The 22,099-nt window shown below is 34.4% G+C and overlaps 1 protein-coding gene across 1 annotated transcript in view; it reads right to left on the bottom strand.

The window, feature by feature from the left end:
• Positions 1-284: 284 nt before the first annotated feature.
• LOC145694641 (uncharacterized) overlaps positions 285-22,099 on the bottom strand; it is a 49,115-nt gene continuing 27,300 nt past the window's right edge. The window contains exons 3-6 of the mRNA XM_081771055.1: positions 18,130-18,739; positions 13,776-13,884; positions 11,816-11,957; positions 285-3,807 (exon numbers count right to left, since the gene is read on the bottom strand). Coding sequence (XP_081627181.1) covers positions 3,660-3,807; positions 11,816-11,957; positions 13,776-13,884; positions 18,130-18,739 — 1,009 coding nt within the window. The 3' untranslated portion in view covers positions 285-3,659. The remainder of the gene's footprint in view (positions 3,808-11,815; positions 11,958-13,775; positions 13,885-18,129; positions 18,740-22,099) is intronic.

The following is a 22,099-nucleotide window of genomic DNA, read 5'->3' on the forward strand; positions in this document are numbered from 1 at the left end:
AATCAGATACTTCAATTCTACGAAGGATATGTTAATATAGAATCTTCTAACAAGGAAATTAGAATTACAGAAAATCTATCTTACCTTTATATGAGAAACTCCATGCATGAATCCTAGATAAATATAAGAAAAATGGAGGTTTTGTTATTTTCAATACAGAAGTACTTAAACAACATGAATGATTATGATTATGAAAACAAATGGCGTTCATCGAATTAATTATTTTATTTTTATTTTTTTTAATATTACAGTAAAATAAAGTACAGTATAATCATAGACTCTTGCAACATATTTTTATATACAAATGTAATGTGATTTTGGAAGTGCTTTATGTGTGAAGTTTGTCATTGTTGAAAAGTTGATTCAAACTTTGCTCAGCAATGAGAAATATTCATAAAACATAATCCAATATTCTAAATACTATATTTCATTAGTTTCATTAATTGTTTGCAATATAAAAAGTGCTGTGAAGTTTTCTGTACACCATCAAGTGTGATATAATTTTTATATTTAACTAATTTTTAAAACACGTCAATACCCAGTGTCACCTACAGGTGACACTATTGTAAAGGCGTCTTCTTGTTCACCAATCGTCCACCAGAGGGTCCTAGTGAACCACCAGCTACTTACCTATGTATGTTGCATCACCACACAAAAAAGTTTCGAAATCGACGTATTGTACACGGGAAAAGACGCCTTTAATGTAGCGTCACCCGTAGCTGACTGGCCGTTGACGGGTTAAGATATTTGCTGTAATAATTCATACTGAAACAAATTTTTGTATCCTTAAGAGACAGCAAGAATTTGAAGAGAATTTCATTTTCAACACTGAATTGAACTATTTTTTCATCGATAATAATAAAAAATATATTTTACAAGATGTTACAGTAGAGACAAATCTTTAACATGTTTACTTGAAATTTTGGAAATATGTCTGGTAACTTCTTATTTAACAAACTTATTTGCACAAAAAACAAGATAATGGAGGTCTTCCTTTGATAGAATGAAGGTTGTTAATAGTAACAAAATTGAAAATGTTTTGGATTTCGGTCAGGAAAGCTAAAAAAGTGTTTTAATTCAGTGTAGAGAACTGAAACACATTTGACATCGTTATTTGCAAACATCGTTAGCTTAAGATTGTTAGAAGTTGCACACGATGTTAAGACTGTGAAATAATAACTAAAGGAAATAAGCTATTTCGTAATTCTCTGTAATTTCACTTCCATTTCAATGTCTGATTCGTTTCAGATACAGAGTTCTGAGACCGAAGTTCTCAGAAAATCACTTTCGTTTCCGGCCCAAGGACTGATTTTCACGGAATTTTAAAAAGGGAGGTTTATATATACATGTACTAGGTATGTTCGCCCAGAACTTCGACATAGATGTACTGATTTTGATTATACCTTTTTTTTTTTTTTTTGAAAGATTGTCTACCCGGTAACACCACATAAATTTCTTTAGGATCTGATTGTAATCTCTTCAGCTAGACAATGAAATACTTCAACGGGTGCTGGCTTGATTACGACAAAATAACATGCTTATAAGCAACCACATATTCATTAGCATATTTATGGTTGCATAATAGCATAGGGGTTGTGCTGCAAAGTTTGGGAACACTTTCACAGTATATTATACTCGCCCCGTTGTAATATTTGTTGTTGGTAATATTTTAAAAAGTGGGTTAGGTGTGTGAAGTCGATTAAGATTTTTTTTTAAGTTTTATGATTATTATCAGAAAATCTCTCTGGTTTCGCACCCGGAATTTTTTTTCGGGAAAATATTTTCGGATCTGGTTTCGCAACGGATACTCACTAGAACACATTTATGTCTATAGAATCCGTTAACATAAACAACCTTCAATAAAGTATCTCTTTTGCAAAAGCTTGTTGAAAACGTGATTCGCAATGAATAAAAAAAATGTTCAGCTCAATGTTAAAACTTCCACCCTTTTATCCTCGAAATTCTTTAGGATGTACGAAGAAAACGAAAAGAAGAAGATAATCTTCATCTTGCCAGTAGAAAATAAATATTAACTTCTAAGAGTAGGGCAATTCTAAATAAAACTACTATAGATATACCGGGTGTATTAAAAGTCCGAGATTATAGCACAGCACAACTCCGTTGTGAATAATGTTACGAGAAAATAAAAAAGAGAGGAAAATTGTTGGAAATAGTGGTTTTTAATCTAAAATTCTGAACTTTTTCCGATCGCACAAGCCGTTTTTGCTTCACATTGGTAAGGTGCCCAATATTAAATGAAAAAAGCAGTTTCTACAGTTCATCAGGCAGTTGAAACCGAGCGTAAGGCCACGGGAAAATGGTAATGGAAATTGTTAAACTGCATATTGTTATGAGAGGGAACCTAGAACACTTAGAATCTGTTTCTGACCAATGCTGAACGTTGTTTTTTTCATTTAACGTAGAGTACCTTACCAATGTAGAGCTCAAACGACAAATTCGACTGAAAAAAAAATTATAATTTTGGAGTGAAAACCTCAACAACTTTCCTCCCGCTCCAGTGTACAGTATCTATACTCATATGGGAGTTAGCCTATGGTCCATGACTTTTAATATACCCGGTATAATTCTTTACACTTCATGTTGTCTGAAACTTCAAATATGAAACTTTCTGCGAGATTAAGAACATTTCTAACAATGTGCTGAATTAAGAATTTTCATTACACCAAATAGAAATTTTTTACGTCAAAATAATGAAGCTTTTAAAGAGAATAACAAAAATAACTTACTTAACATCAAAGAGGAAAATGAAGGTATATATTAGCTATGCATTTTTACTCCTTCATTGTAAAAAATAATAATAATAATAATTCTACCTAAAAGCTTTTAGCATTTGGAAAAATACATATTATAATCAGAAAATTATTTTCTTTAGATTTCCTCTAAACTCTAAACTATAAACTACATTGATGAACATCTCAAAACACTGCCAAACAATCAACTAAGAAATTCCTTATAATTCCAATGGAATAACTTAAAATGTTTGGGAACAAAATCATGTTTTTACAAGTAACAGCGATACTAAATGTGGAAAACTAACAAGTCTGTGATCATTTGACGCAGGAGAATTCAAATTATTCAAAAAATACCATGAACAAGTAGCACATCGGTTTCAAAAACATATAGCATACTGATACACCGATATAAACAATTGTTCAAAAGTAAAGAGAAAATAACTTCATCTGATTCATGAATATAATATATACATGTGGTTAAACTGCAAAATCCCATTACACGAAATACGATTTATTCATATATAAACTTGATCATATTTGCCACCCAAAGTAAATATATGTACCTAAATTATTTATTCGAAACCAGATTGATTGATTTATTCGAGAACTTAATAGGAATTCTCAGTGATACAAAGACAAAGGTGTTTGCATGTAGCATGCTATGTAACACCAACATCCAATTTAACTAAATTCTCATTAATTCCTCAAATTGAGTAGAATATTTCGCTCCTGATTAACTCAAACTCAGCTTTAATGAACATGATTAACTTTAAAACATTGTCACCATTTCATTTCCATTTGCATAATTAGATTTAAAATATATGCTTTTCTATATACCTTAAAATATTAGACATATTGTTAACATGTGAGCATAATTTAATATCTGCATTCTTAAAAATACATATTTCATTGTTCGCGCATAGCGATTGCTATGTCTTGATAAATTCGATGACAAATGAATGTTAGTCTCTTGAGGCTTGCTTGTTCACTGGTGGTCGCAATTCGAGCAGAAAAGGCGTGCATTTTATTCTTAGCTATCATTCGTCCAATGCATCTGAAATGAATTTTATGCAAGTGTTTTAATTAAAATATATCAAGCTTTTAAAGATTTTGGTTACAAACATACTAAAGTAAATAATTGATACACAAATAAGGTCTATTTAACAGAATCAAAGTTAGGGAGACCAGTGTTGCCAACAGTACCGAAATTCCGCTACGTGTAGGGACTTTTCGTTGCCCTGGCGACAAAGCAGCGACGGACGAAAAATATGGAAAATGTAGCGACTTTTGAAAATCTATCTTAAAACTTACAATTTTCCTCCATAGCTTGAAAGAAGTGAACAAATTAGGTTAGAAAACAATTATTTGTTTGTAAAATGCTTAACATACCTACCTAGTTTTGTAGAGGGAAAGTACACAAATTTCAGTAAACGAGATTGGCCCGTTTTCAAGAACGCTGCTAGTAGGAGGAGAGGAGAATTGCACAAGTTACAACGATATCGTGTATCATTGCATTGATACAGTGGATTACTTCCATTTTCATATTTTGATTTTGGGATAATGGTGCATAGAAATACACAATTTGTCGTGTAGAAGAAGAAGAAGAAGAAAAGGAATTATATGTTGTTGATTCTAAATAGAAAGAAATAAGATGTAATCTCAATCGTTAAAAAATATATGTTGGTTTTATAGATGTTATCTGTATATATAGTTGTCATAACATCATATAATTGCTTGTTTTTAAAACGTTACTATAACAACTGAAAAAAGAAAATAAATAATTAATGGAGTCTTGACAATAAATAGGTAATAGTGATATAAGTTGTCGTGTATGATTTTATGTGATTTGATCGTGTTGATATATTTTAAGAATTACACGGATGTTATATTTTAAATGGTGCCAAAAACACGGGAACTTTTGAGATTAGTTTGAAGTAAAGCTGTCTCAACATAACTTTCAACACGGAATTTACTTTACTAAGAAGTGGAAAAAATCTATAGAAACTTAAAAATGAGCGTTCCTGGAATAGAAAATACAAATGCTGAAGATGGTAATATAGAGTTATCAAGTATGAATTCTTCAACGAACGAAACTGATCTTATAAGACAGCTTGGTCAGCAAATATCACAGCAACAGCAAAAAATGGATACCCAGTTAGAGCAAATGTCTCATCAAATGGAATAAATGGGTCAACAAATAATATCACAGCAACAGCAAAAAATGGATACCCAGTTAGAACATATGTCTCATCAAATGGAACAAATGGGTCAACAAATAATATCACAGCAACAGCAAAAAATGGATACCCAGTTAGAACATATGTCTCATCAAATGGAACAAATGGGTCAACAAATAATATCACAGCAACAGCAAAAAATGGATACCCAGTTAGAACAAATGTCTCATCAAATGGAATAAATGGGTCAACAAATAATATCACAGCAACAGCAAAAAATGGATACCCAGTTAGAACAAATGTCTCATCAAATGGAACAAATGGGTCAACAAATAATATCACAGCAACAGCAAAAAATGGATACCCAGTTAGAACATATGTCTCATCAAATGGAACAAATGGGTCAACAAATAATATCACAGCAACAGCAAAAAATGGATACCCAGTTAGAACATATGTCTCATCAAATGGAACAAATGGGTCAACAAATAATATCACAGCAACAGCAAAAAATTGATACCCAGTTAGAACATATGTCTCATCAAATGGAACAAATGGGTCAACAAATGTCGCAGCAACAGAAGCAGATGGATAACAAGCTGGAACAAATACAACAAACTATGGATGCCAAGTTTAAGCAAATAAATCATAAATTGGAGAGAACCGATATTAAAATGGAGCAAATTCTGCACCGATTTACGAATGTGCAAAATTCTGTACAAGTTGTCGAAACCATAGTGAACGTACACAGTAGTCAAATTAAGGAATTGCAAGAAGAGATAAACTCCGTTAAAGAACAGTTTAATATTTTAAACCGTGATCCGGTTCCGGTTGTCAACGCCGAACAAATAACATATCCAACCTGAAGTAGCAGTGGACGAGGGTGATTCTTCCGAAGGAAATTCAATGAAGGATGACAGCGAAGCTCGTACTTTGTTTGAATTCTATATAAATAATAAAAATAATGGATACTAAGTTGCAGCAAATTGTGGTATCAATACGAATATTGCTTGCTAAAAGTTATGATAAATATGCTCGAATAAATAAAATATGTGATACTGTATTCTAACCCATATGAACTTTGCTAGTTCTTGATATAATAATTTCTTTATTTGTATTGTTCCGTTATATTAATCAAGTCTTGTTTGTTTCACTTTGCATATTGTTATAATTTCTTTGTAATTCGTACTTCTGAATTCTATGCTATTTACATCTATGCATCGATACAAATATTGTTTATCAAAGCTAAGTTAATTATATATACTATAAATTATATAGTATGTCAGCATATACTGAGTTGATTTGTTAATTAGCTCCTTTAATATTGACTTGAAGAATCTATTTTAGGACCTAAATAATTAACAAATTGATTATATTTTTTTTTCTGATTTAATCCTCTTCGTTGTTAACTTTTATATATTTAAAATTGAATTAATTGTTAAATGAATATAAGAATGAGATAAAAATATATATGTATTGTAAAGTACACGAGGGCTATTCCTAAAGTAATGTAACCATCAGTGGCGTATTTAGGGGGCTTCCGGGCTTAAGCCCCCCGAAATCTTACTTACTGTAGTAAAGTATATGAAATATCTTGCAAAATTTTCACATTTTCAGGCAAAGCCCCCTCCCGAAAGTTAGCAAATCCCCTCCCGAAACAAAATCGTAAATACGCCACTGGTAACCATATATGTACGAATATGTAACGGTCCAGGATTCTTTCTTGAATTGTAACCAATTAAAGAAGTCCGTCGGGAGCCATTGATACAACGATATCGTGTATCATTGCATTGATACAGTGAATTACTTCCATTTTTATATTTTGATTTTGGGATAACGGTTCATAAAAATACACAATCTGTCGTGTAGAAGAAGAAGAAGAAAAGAAATTATATGTTGTTCATTCTAAATAGAAAGAAATAAGATGTAATCTCAATCGTTAAAAAATATATGTTGGTTTTATAGATGTAATCTGTATATATAGTTGTCATAACATCATATAATTGCTTGTTTTAAAAACGTTATTATAACAACTGAAGAAAGAAAATAAATAATTAATGGAGTCTCGACAATAAAAAGGTAATAGTTATATAAGTTGTCGTGTATGATTTTATGTGATTTGATCGTGTTGATATATTTTAAGAATTACACGGACTGTGGGCTAAAATATAATAAAAATGTTTGTTATAAAGTGTCCATGTCTGCTCCTGCTCCTGCTGATTTCACTCAAAATAGGAATTGCAATTGAGCCATAAGGTGCATCTTTTGTTATTGTAACTGGCAGCCAGCATAGGGTTGCCAGATTTTGTAAACGAGAAACCGGAATATCAATCTCAGGCTATATATAAGGTCAGGGTTCCTACTCATTTGCTCAGAATCAATTAATTACCTGTCTTTTCCAGGTTACTACCCATAATTTTTCAGTTCATTCTATACATAGTTAACACAAATGAAGCCCTACAAGGTATTAATATTTGTTCCGTAGTGTCAGGAGTCGAAATGGATTTTACTATCGCTGTTGCTTTAGTTCTCCCTAAAACAATGTTTATTGCTGTTTTGGAATCACTAAAAATTTTTAGAGTTTAACTTACTTGTGCAACCCATCGATTTAAATGATATATAATGTTTCATTGTATGGACGCAAGTTATTAGTTCACTCGCTTGGTACCAGTCTTTTCTGTTCGTAATATTTGGGAACAAAATAACTGTCCAGTCTGTTTGACGTGCTAGCAGAATACACGTTTGATTTATGCTTTTTCGCATGGTATGTGGTCTTTCATACCCCATGCGCTATATTAATGTAACACTTACACAGTTTACACTCAACTTCATGGTAATTTCTTCCTCGTTTTATGAATGATCATTCCACTGAATATTTCTCCTGGAAAGGACACTTGCGCTTCGGCATGATGGAAATATACACCAAATACTAGCAACGTAAAACAAGAACGCTGACATTACTCTACACCGACAAAAGAAATTCAATTCAATTCAGTGCACTTCACTTGCAAAGATATGTGTAATATTGGATACAACACTTGATTGTAAAATTGTCTCAGAAGACGGCAGATAGGACGAAATAGTTTAAATGCAGTTAACATGCAGCAACTGAAAGCAGTATTCCCATTGTTGATTGAAGTTTCAACAATGAAGTACTGTAGTTCTGCACTGCGGATTGAAGTATAAAATAAGTAACTAGTAGTTAAAGCCCATCGCCAGGAGGGAGACGTTTTTTTTCTACTGAAAGTGATAACCAAGAAATTATTGCGATAACATTTGCCCACTTTTGAATATCATTTAAATCCTTTTTTCCCTTCTGGAAGCTAAACAAACCTTACAACGAAAGAATAGATGTGATTTCCAAACTTATTGTTGTTTGATTAGTAAAATTAATTGGCTACACAAATCTTCTGAAAACCTTCCTTTTTTAGGTGAGACATACTAGTTCTTACAGGTTGAATGTTTTCAATCTGAAGGACAAAATTGGGACAAACAGGCGTCCCGAAAGCCTTTTTCGGGACATTTAATTCTTTCATTGAAAACCTGGACGTCTGGCAACCCTAAGCCAGCATCTACAAAAAGGCATATAATTAGGGTTGTCATATGTCCGTATTTTATACAGACTGTTTGTATTTTTGGGTGTGTGTCCGAGTCCGTATCGTATAAAACATGAAATAGGAAAATGTCCGTATTTGACAATTTTTGGAGCTGCCCGAAAATTTCCGAGTCGGAAATCGCTAAAATCTCGGGCGAAATTTAGTCTTTATTATTCACGTTGATGGCAACACTGTTACCGTGACATCAGAACCGCCACAGTGCCGTTCTTCACGCACATAAACAGCAGCTTACTAACATATGCAATAATGTTATTTCGTAAAACCATACTACAGTATCAATATAATCATTTAATAGGTTTTCTTTTACATTTTTCTATAATGTTTGTTAGTTTTTTTTTTAAATTTTGGTACTCCTGGTGTGATAAAGGCAAATACCGAAGTTACTAATTAATGTAAAAGAATTGTGTTTTCATCATACAACTTATATTTTAGTTATTATGTATAAATAGGTTATTAAAAAAACAGCCTCATTTTCCTATTTCAGGTTTCTTTTGGTTAGATTTAATATATGTAATCTACTGCCATCATTTAATGTTAAGGAAAAAAAATATTTGTGTTAATGAAAAAAATATAAAACACGTTATTTCCAATAGTGTTTTAAGTATCACGGTAAACAGTTGTGATAACCTAAAAAGGTGATTTTTAGGTAAGAAATTTCAAAATATTTAGTTTGGCCACTGTATCTTCGATGGGTTATCATTATAAGACTTGTCCGTGTTTTGGATCAAAAAATTATGGCAACCCTACATATAATCGACGAAGTAAACTAAAGCTCTTTAGACTAGAGTTTGCTAATTTAAACCATAAGTTATTTAAGTAAAATGTTATAATTTTGAAGTAACGGAAAGCACTATGCACGTACGCAAGGGTGAGGGTACGAGGACGAGAGAGAACACGGAATTCCAACTTCTATGTAAATTTGATATAACTTCACGAGTATTTTACAGAATTAATATACAATTGAAGAGTTTGATGTAAAAAGGAGCGCAAGCGAGGTTACGCCCTTTTTGCATCAAACGCATATGTGGCTTTTACCACGCTTGTTGAGCCTTCTGTCAAAATTTCAACTCAATATTGGAATAAAATGCAGCATATTACATTGTTTTATGTCAGAAAAAACACTATTTTAATTTTCAACATCGTTTTTCTCCAAACGCTTATTTCAGACTTACGCCCTTATTGCATCAAACTCCTCAATTTATATTCAGGCTGAATTTAGACTCTAATTGGAAAAACTTAAAGATCACTTACAATAAAATTCCTGAATACGTGCCTGTACGGAAATTACCATAGTGCTGTACCGAAGTATATTAGGTACATTTAACTCCATAAAATAGTTTTCCAAAAGTGCACACGTATTGGAGAAAAAAGTACTAATATTTGTTTTCAAGAAATGTTCTTCTTAAAATAATATTATATGCTGACAAGTGTCAAGGACGAACTGACCATAGTGGAGTTGTGGAGCTTTCCACAGGGCCAGTCCTTACAATTTCAAGGGGCCGGTAGACCTAAAAGACTTTCAGACAGTAAAGTATGACCAAATCTCTTGTCGTCGCGAATTCTGTCGAGGAATTTGAAGCTTAAAATATAAAAAACTATAATCATGCCTGTTGTTTTGTATGGCTGTGAAACATGGTCACTTACTCTGAGGGAAGAACATAGACTGAAAGTATTTAAGAACAAGATCCTGAGACGAATATTCGGACCCAAGAGGAACGGGAATGGAAAATGGCGGATGTAACTCTGTTTGTAACACTTGGCACAATCGAAAACAACAATCTAATGCCACCAGACACTAGACGAAGAGCAGCATCACATAAAGAGTCCATACTCAAATTTGAAAATATTCTGACGGCGGTTTTTTTTTTTTTTTTTTTTTTTTTTTTTTTTTTTTTTTTGTACCACACATCAACTCTGTCTAAATATTTCCAAACAAATGGTTTGGATGTAATGAAAGCATTCAACATGGTGAGAGTGACTTCCAGAAAGTTACAGATGTTTTGAAACAGTCAAGGATGAAGTGAAAGAATTCATTAAATGGGCGAAAGCTAAGTTACTTTCAGAAGATGATCTGATCATTGCTGTTACTATTACTTTCCACAGAAAAGAGAAAGGAAAATAAAAATGATGCCTGGAGAATTAGCACCTGATGAACTTGTGTCCGATCCAGAAGACTCCTATAAATATCAAGTTTTCAATGTTATTGTAGAGACAGTAAACACAAGCTTGTCAAGGCGGTTTAATATGAACAATAGGGCTTTCTCTGTTGACTTAGCTATTCTTGATCTAAAATGTTTCCAAGATATTAGAAGCAGAGGACTTCAGACACCTAAACTTGAACATTGGCATATTTTAAGTTGCATATCACAACAGATCTATTAAGAACGGAACAGACCAGTTTAGCTAATCATTGGGAGAGACTGAAACAGTCCCCTTTAGATGAGTGTAATGTACGAGAGCGGAGTGAAAAGTTCTCTTCCTGAACCAGAGATGGCACTCCAATCAGCAAAATTTTATTGTTCTTGCCTGGGGGCGCTTTTCAGTTGTTCGTATAACAAGTGTCAACTTGTTCTCTCAAGTAGTTTGTGTGCAGGCATTGTTGCAGTGAGACGTCTTGCGTATTAGTTGTGAAAATGGATAAACTTGAATATCGTGCAGTAATCAAATTTTTCGTTTGGGATGGATTAACCCCTACGGAAATTCATCCCCAGTTGACAAAAGTTTACGGGGACTCTGCTCCTTCCATGTCAACCTTAAAAAGTGGGCAGCTGAATTTAAACATGGACTCACATCCCTCGAAGATGACCCACGTGAAGGAAGGCCGAAAACCGCAACCACACAGGAAACAATCGCCGCATTTGCTGACTGCCAACCAAAAGCAAATGCGTAAACGATTTTCGCAATAAACTTTGGATCGATTTTGCGCAGCAATTTGTGACAATGGATGAGACATGGGTTCACCACTACATGCCAGAAATGAAACAGCAGTCCAAGCAGTGGATGTAAGCCAGTGGTGCAGCGCCGAAGAAAGCGAAGACGATCGTATCGACCGAAAAGGTCATAACCAGTGTGTTTTGGGATGTGAAAGGGATCCTCTTATTTGATTACCTTTCAAAAGAGAGAACAATTACAGGCGAATATTACTCCAACCTTCTTGACCAGCTGGATGCCAAAATTCGCGAGAAGAGGCAACACTGCTGAGATCTCACACTCCCCTAGCCAACAACCATAATGGGTATTTCCTAAATAATAATAATAATATGCTTACCGAACTAATTGTCCCTTCGTTATGTTAGGCAGTGTTCTGTCCATTTCATAGAAGACACATATCAATGCAGGTCCACCTGGATCTCTCAGCTGCAAGATCTTTTCATAAGAATATGCTCCTGTGCGAAAAGATTCTAATGGTGCTGTAAGAGAAGAAATACAAATAAATTTCATGCCTAGTTATACATACATGAGAACTACATTGAATATAGAATTATCAACTTCGATCACCAACTCAGTACTGAAGCTAAGAGTAGCAAAGTTCACTCATATTCACTTGTTAAGAATCATGAAACTTTTAGACGTGAAAGATCAAAAATGCTGGGCCACACTCTTAATACCAATGTACGAAATACTGTACGAATGAACACAATTGTTACTACTGCTGTGTTTGCTCTCGCATTGTAAATAATTCTAGCAGTTCACATATACAATGGTAATAAACTCCATGACCAACGAGTAACATCACATAACATTGTCCTCAATTAATCTCAGTTTCATTTTTCTTATTTTCAATCCTCTACAAAGCAGATACTCAGTGGCGTAACTAGCGGTCCCGTAACATGGGACGGGTGTACGGCAAAAGGAGGCCCATCAGAGTTTCGTAGATTAACCTTATGATGTTACGATATTAAAATCCACTTTTCAGGTTTCCTATTATTTCACAATTTTTCTCCAATATTGTTTTGTAGTCGTATAGTATTTTCAGGTTAGAGCTTAGAAGGCAATTTAATTTGCTGCGAACATTTTGTATAGAAAGTGGAATAATTCCGCAATATTTTTAGCGTTTAACGAAACAAAGGAAGTCTACAGATCAGTCATACATCAGTCGATAGATCTTACTGACAAGGACAAAAGCTAGCGTAAAAACTCATGCGTAGTTTTTGAGAAAATTAAGAGAAACGAAATGTTTTGTAATTTATAAATTAACGTTGAACAAAAACCACGACAGCTATTAAGGTGACACTGATGCTCAAGTATACTCTTACGAAAGCCTTTATTATGACAGTAGCAAGATGATAACACGTTGTGCCTTTAATGAAATATAGCTCAAAATTATGATAACCTCTTAAAGTTTATTTTCTATTTAACTAAAATATTCTCTGAAGATATTTATTAGTTCATAGATCACATTAAGTTTAACAAAATGACATACTTGTGGGTGAATTCTGATGTATATTTTCCGAGAAAATCGTCAAAAACGAAGTAAAAAGTATGTCGTATATATATAACAAAGTTTAAAAGTGCCCATTTGTATGGTAGATGAGCTAAGTATTTGTGTGGTGGAATGATCAATAGATGTTCTATATATTTGAACTAAAGGTATTCCACATAGAACGCCAAAGGTGAATCAAGTGTTTTTTTTTTCTTTTTTTTAATTTAGCAGACCTCATCTTACCATAAGTATTATCTGTTGTCAGTCCGATTAATGTAGTTACAATTGCTTTGACTCGTTCGGTTTGTTTTTCAACCATGAAACAGATAACGAATAACCAATGTGAATTTATTGTGAAGACATTTTACAAAAGTGGATGGCAGGGTAATATGATGTTACATCCTATGATTTCTCCTATAGGGTTTTTGATACCACAGATATGTGCCAATTAACTACGCAATGTTCTGTAACTGAAAGTAGAAATCATACGCCTGGTCGGAGGCATTGAAACAGATATCTGCGAAGGGTTATCAATAAATTTGTGGAGCATATAAATGCATCGAGACCCAGACTCAGTGGAGATAAACACATACCTGACATTGTATTTTACATGTAAATTGGAGATGTTAATGATGACTTATATGTAAAATATTCCCATTTCCAACATTTTTTTTTATTTTCTAATTCGCTACTCTATATGGAATACTGTAATAAAGTAAATTAGTATAAATTTTGATTTGATAGCATATACTTATACACGAAACCATGGTGTATGCACGAAACTATATAGGAAATCATGTCTTACCAATGACTTCAAACAGCATGGGAACAGAATCTTTTACTTTAGTCCACCTCAGTATTCGCTCTATTGTTCCAGTTAACACACGAAGAGAATTATTATCAGCATCTCGTTTCTGTAAATAAGAAATTTTTACCTGATTAACTGAGGTAGAAATAGAGTATTAGTTCAAATACACATACGATTAATATGTAAAAATTCTCCTTAATAATGACAGCGTGAAATATCTAGTTATTAAAAGACTATCATAGCTAATGCCGAAGCTCCACTTACCAAACAAATTGTGAAATTCTGCACTTTAAACAAAGTACAGTTAAACTGAAGTAATAATAGTAAAGTTGAACCTAAATATGTAAAAATAATTCTAAAAGACTGAAGGAAATATTTTCGCAAAAATGTTAATATTTCAAAGCATTGACTTAATCGCAGATTATAACCTGCCATATATAATTTCTTTTCCAATATTACACCTTACACAGAGTGTCCGGATGGGAATATACCAATAAGAAATTTGAATAACTCGAGAACCAACAATGAAATAATCGTCCCGTTTTTTTTTTTTTTTTTTTTTTTTTTTTTTTTTTTTTTTTTTTTTTTTTTTTGAGAGTAAAGAATAGAATTTTGTAACAAACACAAAAATATCACTCAATTCATCTCTGTACACTTCCATGTATGCCTCTTTTGTTGCTCGGCAAACATCAAGGCGGTACTCAACTTCCCTCCAGGTGTTGCGTAATATTTGAGGTGTCATGGATCCATAATTCGTTGTCTTATATCATCAAAATTTTTAACTTGGATCGGGTGTTAAAAAAAGTCTTCACATACTCCCAAAGAAAAATCAATGAGACAAATCGGGCGACCTCGGTGGCCAGTAAATAGATCTCACCTTCCAATCCAGTTGTTCTGAAAATGGTTATACAGAAATTCTCTCACGCAACAAACATAATGGGGAGGAGCCCCATCTTCTTGAAACATATATCCCTGTGGTATCCGAGGTACAGCATAATTTTCCAACATTAGTAAGTACCTTGCTTCTGCAATTGTAGCCTCTTCAAAGAAGAATGGGCCTATGACAGAATTTTCAATCAACACTCACCACAGATTTAATTTTGGACTGTTGCGTTCATGTTTAACAAACTAATGTGGATTTTCCTCACGCCATATCCTGTAGTTATGCCTATGCACCTTACCTGACGTATGGAAGGTGATTTCGTCAGAAAAAAATATCCTTTTAAGGAATCGTTGCCCTCATCAATTTACGATAGAATTTCAACAGCGGATTCATATCTGCGAGGCATCTCGTTAAATTGAAATTATGGAACAAACTTTAGCTTGTAGGCTCTGAAACAGAGCATTTATGCACGATATCATGCACAGTTGAACGCAAGATTCGCAGTTATGTATTCACATGCTTTATCGATGTGAGTGGACTTCGCTGAAAGGCTTCCCGAAACCACTTCTTCATTTACGTTTTTATTTATTTATTTATTTATTTATTTATTTATTTACCCACTGCCTTGATTTCTCAACACAGAGCCAGTTTCCAGCAGTTGTCTCTGCCGTCTAACAATGCAATGACGGTCTTGTGGGTCATATCCGTATTGTTATCTAAATCTTCTCTCTACAGTTACACGGAACTTAAATTCTGCGAACCAAAACAGCACTTCACTTTCTGACGAACAGTAAAGGACCATTTTGGTCACGAGTAATGAACATGCGTGGAGTTCTGTTGCGTTCAATTTTCTGCTTGACATAAAATTCCTTTCTTTCTTCTTTCCGCAAAATAAAACTTGACTTTTCTATCACTATTCGTTCTCGAGTTATTCCAATTTCTTATTGGTATATTTTCATACAGACATATAATTACTTAAAATATAATTGTATTTAATAGGTTACAATTTTATATTAACCTAATTAATTGCACGTAAAATACTGCTATCTATTATATAAAAGAGAACGCACAAATCCTTTGTTAGCTCATCACGCTAATACGGCTGAACCAATTTCTTTCATTTTTGGGGGGTTATTAGGATTTGGACCCTAGATGGTTTTTATCATATCACTTTAATTTTTAATTACCAGTGTCTTGAGATAATTGACCATTCAAGTTTTCATAACGTACAAATCCTTTGTTAGTTCATCATAGGTATAAAAATAAACGTATTTATATGCAACCCGCATGACCGTGTCACTCGGCGGGTTAACATAAATGACAGGCGCTATAATGTTAACATTTACTGCAATTTGAAAGCGAAAAAGTAAAAATTATCTAAGTAACAAAGTTTATTGCGTTCCGGGGTGACCGCAGCGAAGCGGGGTGAACGCTGCTAGTCTTATATATAAAAGAGAACGTACAAATCCTTTGTTAGCTCATCACGCTAATACGGCTGAACCAATTTCTTTCATTTTTGGGGGGTTATTAAGATTTGGACCCTAGATGGTTTTTATCATATCACTTTAATTTTCAATTACCAGTGTCTTGAGATAATTGACCATTCAAGTGTCCATAACGTACAAATCCTTTGTTAGCTCATCATAGCTAAATCTAACCGTATTTATATGCAACCCACATGACCGTGTCACTCGGCGGGTTAACATAAATGACAGGCAATATAATGTTAACATTTACTCCAATCTTCTATGGTTTTTATCATATCACTTGAAAGCGAAAAAGTAAAAATTATCTAAGTAACAAAGTTTATTGCGTTCCGGGGTGACCCCAGCGAAGCGGGGTGAACGCTGCTAGTATCTACTAAACGAGAACTTACTTCCTAGTAACATATCTGTGCTATTTATTTATATATTATGTAACTGCCTTGTGAGAAGGCCTATAGAGCTCTTTTAGTAGGAAGTAAAATATAAAATAGTGCAGGCTGAATAACTGGATACAAAATAGGTTGAAACACTGGATACAAAATAGGCTGAAAAATTGGGTATAATCATTCAGGAGCAGAAAATAAATTGTATAAATTCAAACTTTTAAAAGACATGATTCCCAACTGTGGAAAAAAATGTCTAAAAGTTAAATTGTTTAACTCAAAATCGAATGCTGTTTGTATTAGCAGCAACATGAATTTCTGGTCAAGTTCCTACAACCTTTCATAGTAATCATATGTTTAGAGTGTGTTTGTCATTTTACAGTTTAAGCAAATGTATTACCATTACCACAGAATCTTTAAGTTAGTCTGTGTTTCTGTCAAATACCGCATGATCTATGATTTGACAAATCATAAGTCATTCATGTCGGGGACTTAGATCAGCATCATGTTGCGTGCAACTGAGAAGCTAAATAGTGATGGTGTAGTTTAAGTATGGATAATTCCGGGTACGATTCCCTGTGTAAACTCATAATTTTTGGTGCTGGTCCAGTATTATAAAACTATTGGAAGGTGTTTGAACTAGATGTGGCAATCTACCATCTAGAAATCGAAAGGTATGATAGGAAACAATGTCTGACCAGAAATAAACTAGCAACAGTTTGCAGGTCTTTTCTTCCTGGCCAAATATTTTATGGCGTCATAATTATTGTGGACTCAATGTCTACGTCATAGGTGCCCAAACTCATGTGAGGGTAGTTAATAACTTGGAGCTCACGATCTCTCGACTTCAACCTAACGAAGTTAGCTTGAGGTTGAATGAATGCGGACTTGAGTTGAATGAGTCTTATACGCATTTGAATTTGTAAACCTGAGGTAAAGTAAGGGTGAAATCGAAATGATGTTAGGAACGTCATTTCGTGTTGGTGATATGAGTGTGAGATCGAGTGAGTGTGATGTCGAAAAGTTATTGTGGACGTGAAATCTAGTGAAGATGGTGTTGAAATTATGTGATCTTTAAGTGTTAAGAGAAGATTATGTTCGAGTGACGTAAGCATGATGGCACAAAGATGGTGTGAGCGTAAGGTTAACTGAGTGTGATGTTGAAATAAAGTTGTGTGTGAGGTCGGATGAGTGTCATGTCACATTGGTGTATGTCGAGGTTGGGAGGTGAGGAGATAAGTCAAAGTGGGCACTGTTGGTCCGTGTAATACGAATTGTCTTGAAAACGTCAAGTCCCAGTGGTGCGAAGCCGACTGACACATACATTTCAAAGTTGAATATTGCGTAGACGCGAGAGCTTGAACAAGGTTACGGTTGGGAGATTAGAAGAGAATAGGATGCCATTTAATAGGAATACCATAACAGTTACCATGGACATCGCTGGAGCGTTGAACAATGTGTTTTCTGTGTTATAAGCCCCGCAGCCACTGTCCTTCAATATCAACTACAAACACGACCCCCAATTCTACAAAAATTCATACGCCTGCTATTGTAATTAAAGTTAATTCATTAAAAAATCATTATACCTAACTCGCACTTACTTTCATAATGGTAGATAGAGGCTGTTGTTTCAACTCCTTGTCTTTAACAGTTCCTTTCAGGACTTTCTCAGTGTCCTGACGAACTTTTGCCTTCACCTTATTTCCAGAGTTACGCTGGTTGGCAGTTGTGGTTGCTAGAGTCGTAAATTGAGCAATAGAAGGTGCGCTGGAAGTCACAGGTATGTCTACATCCAAAGTAGTCGTTGGTGTATTAGTTACAATAGGTTTGTTGACGCTAACAGGGTTAAACTCAGCGTCACTGTAATAAGGTTTGACTTGTGACGGCATTTCTGGTGGCAACTCAGGATACTGTTGTATCATGTAGTTGTTCATGTATGGATTGTATGGTTCCATTGCAGGTTCACACACTTGAGGATATCTTTGGTTCCCAGGGAACTCCTTCCTTACGAAAGTTTCACTGTAAGGAGATTTGGGGACTGTTCCCATCATTGGTCTTGAAGATGGAGGAATACTGTAAACAGCAGTCATTGGAACAGGTTCCACATATTCCATGTCAACGTCTATGGCAGAAACACTGGTACTTGTTATAGTGCTACACGGCATGTGACGCATTCCTGTTGACCTCATTTCGTAAGCAGCGTCTGCAAATCTGAAATACCAAAATTAGACTTTGCAGTATGCACTAGATTACATTATTGCCAAATTAAGGAAAAGTTCATAAGTTAGAAGAAATAATATACCACAAGGCAAAAATCTAGAAATACACTAATGTTGAAACCTCTACATGAATTGAATCCAACTTTCGAAAAGTATATGTATGAAGTGTCCCATATGATGGGAATATGAGCACCAGTGTCCCTAACTTGAATACTTGAATTTAACTCGAGTTTTCTGAATGAAAAGGGAATGATGGGATGTATCAATAAAGCCTAGAATATTATATATATATTGATCCACATGTAAGTATATTCGGGACTTCAACACAACACATTTTAGGGTTGAGTCCTCACACCAAACTAATATAAACCTGGGTAAAGCAGTGTCTCCTTTTGGCTCCATGACCAGTCAAAAATTTGTCGGAAAAATTAGAAACAGCCACAACTCGAGAATAGCATTTCAGATCGAAGGCGGATAAAAAGGAACATTCATTGTTTTTAGTCATAAATCATATTAACATACAATTGGATGTTATAAGAGGCGGCGCAAAGGTAATCCAAAGAAATTAGAGGAATCTTTTGGGTATTCGATAGGGATGGTATCGAGACGAGACGAGACGAGACTCTGTACAGTCTCGGTCTCGTCTCGGTTGATAAATAGCTGTCTCGGTCTCGGTCTCGTCTCGAGTCAAAAATCGCCGTCTCGGTCTCGGTCTCGTCTCGGTCAATAGATGCTTGTCTCGATCTCGGTCTCGGTCTCGAGGACCAAATCTCGGTCTCGTCTCGAAAGTCTCGAAAGTCTCGAAATAAATAGTGTGAAATTATAATTGTGAAAGTATTATTATCGTACAGTCTGTCATTTCCGCTTCTTATTTTTTGCCTTCATTCTTGACTATTATGGTACGCTGTACCTCTTCATAGCTAATTTGCTAGCGCTAATGCTTTCCATGCGTGTGTTCCAGGTTCAATCATCTGTGGGCAGTAGCGGCGGTTGGACGTTAAACGTGGGGGGTGGCAAGACATGATTTGAATATTTGATATCAATGTTAGTTTTCCTGGCTGCTTGTAACACTTTGTTTGGCGAAAGGTTGTATAACTAATAGGATACTATCTTTTTCAGTTAAAATGCCGTATATCGTATTTCATATTTTATTAAGTAAATTGACAAGAGAAACGCAAGTAGACACTAGCCCTTTGTACTCTTAAAAAACGAAGGTGTAAGAAGGGATTTGATTCCTTGCTCATGAATATCTGTGTGGAATATTGTGTGATCAGATTAGAGGCATATTTAATAAATTTGCAAAACAAATAAACAGAAAGGATAATATTAATCAAATAATCATAGTAATGAATAATGGGGCTTGTTTTGCAAAAGTTATATTGAAACTGGAAATTAATGAACAACTTATTTTTAATTCCACGCATGCTATTATATAGTTATTACTCTTAGAATGACAGTGAATACTACAAGCATATGCTACGACATTTAAAGAAATACTTTTGCAGCTTCCCGAAACATGTTCGCTGCCATTAAGTACAGTTTTCACTTTATTGGAATATATCAAAACTCAGGAATACTTAGTGACTCCACATTTCAGTTATACAAAATAATTCTAAAATCTAGAATTATGCTAAATTTAATAAATTGAATTGTATATACAAAACTGTATATGTACACCCCTAAACTCCTATATTATACTGCAAAATTAATATTCCTTACTGAGCTCCTTCGTGGCTAAGCGGTTAGCGTACACGCCTTTGGCGTGGGAGACCCGGGCTCGATTCCCCGGGAAGAGCTCACGTGGTTCGAACTCCACGTTGATAATTAAGTCCACGTCTCACATAACTTCGCTGCTGAACAGAATGTTAAACTGAAAAAAATCAAATCAAAATATTCCTTATTATTAGAAAGAACAAAATACATTTTAGGAACTGTCGATTTTTGTGCAATTAAAGAATAACTTGTGAAGGACTTCTTTTCTTGCGAAATGTTATCTCAATTAGTTCCAGAGCAGCTGACCAACATATCGAGCCCTTGCAAGAAGAAATTAAAGTACGCTCTAATTGTGGCGCTCCAATAGGTTAATTTTTGGTCCATTTTTAGTGGCAGTTCAAACGCAATTCCTGTAGCTTTCTTAATTCCACGGGAAGACAACCAATAAATACTCATGGAACGACAAATATTTTATGGCACCATTTTTATTCTATGAACCAATAATACATACAAAACTTTATATTTCCAAATGAAACTATATACATTAATGGGTAATTTCGAAAAGGTGGGGAGGGGGCAACTGCCCCCCTTTCCCCCCTAATCGCTGCCCATGTCTGTGTGTATATCATATCTGGGATAAAACCCTAATAGTGACCCATATTTCACTTTCTAGCAATAGACTTTGTCTCAAATAGCCTCAGTACTGCCTATACAATTAAACTCTATTAAATTAACTCCAGTACTATACAGTAGTTTATTTCCTTCCTTTGAATCAGAATTGATCAATACCTCCTAACGGATAACACAACACATAGCAGCACGAAAGTATTAAATCGGACCGAAATTGAAATTTTACAATACCTCATTTATTGTCCAATACATTCTGCTTTGACTGTCATTTTAAAAACAGAATATAACATTCATGATCTTAACAAATAGGGTAAATTATTACTACAATATATTTTGTTTCTAATTGATCAAATGCTTTATTAGCGTTTCATATATACGTATTTAATTGACACTTTATAACACGGACTTACTGAACCTTGTGGTGGGAGCTAAGACACTCACCTTTGTTATGTGTGGTCTTGGGTTGAATCACCAAACAAGTTAGATTCAAAGTCCGATATTTCGCATAGTTCGCGTCTCAATTTAAGTACATTCTGTTTCTTATACGAGATCGTAAGGTCGTAATGCATTACTATGCATATATCCAGAGCCGTAACTAGGCAGGAGCAACTGGGACAGTGTCCCGGGGTCCTCACCCATAAGGGCGTCGAAAAACCCAGTCAGGCTTACAAAATTTCTACTCTGAGAAATAAGGAAAGGATAATACGTAAGAAATTGAAGAATTTAGTGCTATAATTTAAATAAATTGTCATGAATACTGCAGATCTATCTCTTTGTACGCTAGGAAAAATGTCGCCCCTCGGTGGCGACAAAATCAGCTTTGGAGGCCCACAGAGTTATTGTTACTCATCTAAGTAGGACAAAACAATAATTTATTTCCTTTTTGAAATATCTTGTTTTACTTTTCGTACTACTCTTCGCAGTAGCTTATGTGAAGTATAAAAAAAAATTAAAATTTATTTATTTATTTTTATTTTATTTTGTTTATTTTTTGCTCTGATTAACCATA

This window comes from Thermobia domestica, chromosome 9, assembly GCF_964235325.1.
Source record: "Thermobia domestica chromosome 9, izTheDome1.hap1.1, whole genome shotgun sequence".
In the NCBI taxonomy this organism is placed as follows: domain Eukaryota; kingdom Metazoa; phylum Arthropoda; class Insecta; order Zygentoma; family Lepismatidae; genus Thermobia; species Thermobia domestica.